General features: G+C 45.9%; 1 protein-coding gene across 1 annotated transcript; it reads left to right on the forward strand.

The window, feature by feature from the left end:
- The first annotated feature begins 260 nt into the window (after positions 1-260).
- LOC101776330 lies at positions 261-988 on the forward strand. Its single transcript, XM_004963068.2, has 2 exons — positions 261-449; positions 598-988. Exons 1-2 carry the CDS (start codon positions 398-400, stop codon positions 864-866), a joined length of 321 nt encoding a protein of 106 aa, XP_004963125.1. The 5' UTR covers positions 261-397; the 3' UTR covers positions 867-988.
- The last annotated feature ends 2,384 nt before the right edge of the window (positions 989-3,372 follow it).

Consider the following 3,372-nt stretch of genomic DNA (forward strand, 5'->3'; position numbering starts at 1 on the left):
CCCATAGCTATGGGTATAGCCTTACACCTTTAATATCTGATTTATTTGAGCTAATTTAATAGTTGCCGATCTCATTCTCTCACCGAATTTATTATTAGAGTATGTGATGCGGCCGTCTCCCAGGTAGTGCTATAGGTAGACTTGCAGGCCGCTCCTCCCCACGCTCTCTATCTTCTAAGTTTGCACAAATCTAATATGGTACTCTATATCATCTTAGATATCATACTTGATCTAACTTTACGAGAATCCAAGACCCAGGACATGCACATCCATCTTCAGAAGGCGTGTGATGGGGTGGCAATTAATGTACCAAGCAACATCATAAATTGTAGCTTCTGTCCTTTCCCTTCCCCCCCTCCTCAAACAAAGTTCAGATCTGTTCAGTTCGAGTCCAGCCATGAAGAACAAGAGCGCAGCAACGGCCTTGGTCCTACTTCTCCTGACCTTCGGTGAGTGACCGAGAGTACATCCAGAATCCAAAGCATGATCTCCCTGTCATGCATACTTGCATTATTACTGGAGTATTAACCTGAGGAACACATAACTGCATATCTTTCTACTGATTGATTTGTTGGTTCATTTGATTTCATTGAGCAGGAGCCGAGGTGAAGGGATCCTGCAATAAGGCGGCATGCAACCTTGCTTGCATGAGGATGGGCTACCAATATGGCGGCCGCTGCGTTGGCACCTTCCTTAGACGATACTGCAAGTGCAGAAGTTTTTGGAAAGATGTTGATGATGCTAGGGTTGGAGCAGAACAAGGTGGTGACGATGGAGGTAAAGCCCCACCGCCCCAATATGGCCTCGGGGAGGATGAGTTGGCGACGTTCATGGTGATGGCCCGGAGAGGTAGAGGCCATGTGTGAAGAGAGATGAGAAGTGCCAGCTCATTGATTAGTCGTGCAACCACATGTTTGTGTGTCATTGGGTGCTACTTGTACATGCCAATTGGCAACATGATCTTGATGAGTTGATGAAAATAAAGAAATGGCTTTGTTACCATGTGTCTTCGATTTGTCATTTTTAAGATCGTCTGGCGAGGATGCATCGGACCTCAATTATTTCAAGAAGTACCAACCCACAGTTACAAAGAGATAGGCATATGACCGAATAGCATATAACCATGACATCTGACAACACCGTGCACTTATGTACACTAAAAAAAAAGGACGCAAATAAGAAGCTAAATCTCCAACGTGGTCATAATGCAGCCTTACTTTGCAGCTTTTTTGTGACGTCGAATCTAAAGAAACAATCTCTCCACAATATGGGTGAAAGCAGAATCGGAGCATGAGCCAAATCCAAAATAGATGGGAAAACACCAGATGTTGACTAAACTCTAACCACCAAGCCGAGCAACAAAATAACCACACAACCCTCCATTAAGGACAATGTGAAGCCTGCACAACACCGACCATCATGGCAGACACCGGGTACTGGAACCTGGCAACGTACAGCAGCAAGCCCCCAACCTTGGAGCAGCAATATTCAAGCCAGGACTGTGGACTTGCAGCCCGCTCCCGTAGCTGACATGTCATCTTAGGCCAATCTTATAGCACACCCATAGCTATTCCTTTAATATTTGATTGATTAGAGCTAATTTAATAGTTGTCAATCTTATTTTCTCACCAAATTTTATTAGAGTATGCTATGCAGCGTCTCCTATGCGATGTTGTAGTCTATATCATCTTAGATATTATGGGGCTGTTTGGATACGAGGTGCTAAACTTTAACAGTGTCACATCGGATGTTCGGATGCTAATTAGGAGGACTAAACATGAGCTAATTATAAAACTAATTGCAGAACCTTGTGCTAATTCGCGAGACGAATCTATTAAGCCTAATTAATCCATCATTAGCAAATGGTTACTGTAGCACCACATTGTCAAATCATGGACTAATTAGGCTTAATAGATTCGTCTCGCGAATTATACTCCATCTGTGCAATTAGTTTTGTAATTAGCTTATGTTTACTACTCCTAATTAGCATCCAAACATCCGATGTGACAGGTGTTAAACTTTAACAGGTGTTTCCCAAACACCCCTATAAAGTTGATCTAACTTTGCAAGAATCCAAGACCAAGGATCATAAATTGCAGCTTATGGCCTTTCCCTCCCCCTCGCCTCAAATAAAGCTCATGTCTATTCAGTTTAAGTCCAGCCATGAAGAACAAGATCGCAGCAACGGCCTTGGTCCTGCTTCTCCTGACCTACGGTGAGTGATCGAGAGTGCATCCAAAATCCAAAAGCACGATCACCCCATCATGTATACTTGCATTATTACTCAAGTATTAACCTGAGGATCACGCAACTGCATATCTTGCTATTGTTTGGTTTGTTGGTTCGTGTGGTTTACTTGAGCAGGTGCCGAGGCGAAGGGAACCTGCAACGAGGCGGCTTGCAGCCTCGCTTGCGTGAGGGCAGGCCACAAAAATGGCGGCCGCTGCATCGGCTACTTTTACGACTACTGCAAGTGCAATAAGAGCAGGAGAGATGAGAAGGCGTTAGGATTGAAACAAAACAAGGTGGTGACAGCGGAGGTAAAGCCCCACCGCTCCAAGATGGCCTCGGGGAGGATGAGTTGGCGACATTCATGGCGATGGCCTGGAGAGCTAGAGGCCCTACGTGAAGATAGAGATGAGAAAGTGCCAACTCACTGATTACTCGTGTGTGCTAGGGCCCACATGTTTGTGACACTGGGTGGCTGCTTGTATATGCCAATGGCCAACTTGATCTCGATGAGTCGATGAAAATAAAGAAAGGCTTTGTTAAAAGACACACAAAGAAACTAAGTCTCAAACATGATCATCGTCGCAGCTTTTTTCTGACGTCGACTGCAAAGAACCAATCTCGCCACGAAACGGATGAAAGTATAATCGGAGCATGAGACAAACTCAAAATAGATTTTTTTTTAAAAAAAAGAACACCAGATGCCGACTGCTGACTCTGAAAGTTTCCTCCGTGATGAGAGACTGAATTTCGAACTGCTTTAACACAATTCCGCAGCTGACGATGGATGGATTGATGGTGACAGTAGTCAGGAATGGATTGTTTCAGATATCCGTTGGTCTTGAGTGACCGTGAACGCACGCGCGCGTCGCCGAGGCAGCTCTCCGCAATCGCTGTCGCTGCTGCTGTCGAGGCGACGCGCGTGACGGGCGGAACACGGCGAGAGAAGCGAGCAATATCGTGTTCGACGACGGCAGATGGAATGCCGACACCAAACTCAGGATCGTCCTTGCAGCCCGCCCATCGCCGCGCCGGGGTCCATGTCCAAGGAGGCCTGCGCTGCCTGCGGCGCGCGCTGCCCACCAACCGCAAGGAATCGTTGGTCGTAACTTTAAGAATAAATGAGGTGAATTACAATCTAAA

The sequence above is a fragment of the Setaria italica genome, chromosome III, assembly GCF_000263155.2.
Source record: "Setaria italica strain Yugu1 chromosome III, Setaria_italica_v2.0, whole genome shotgun sequence".
NCBI lineage: Eukaryota > Viridiplantae > Streptophyta > Magnoliopsida > Poales > Poaceae > Setaria > Setaria italica.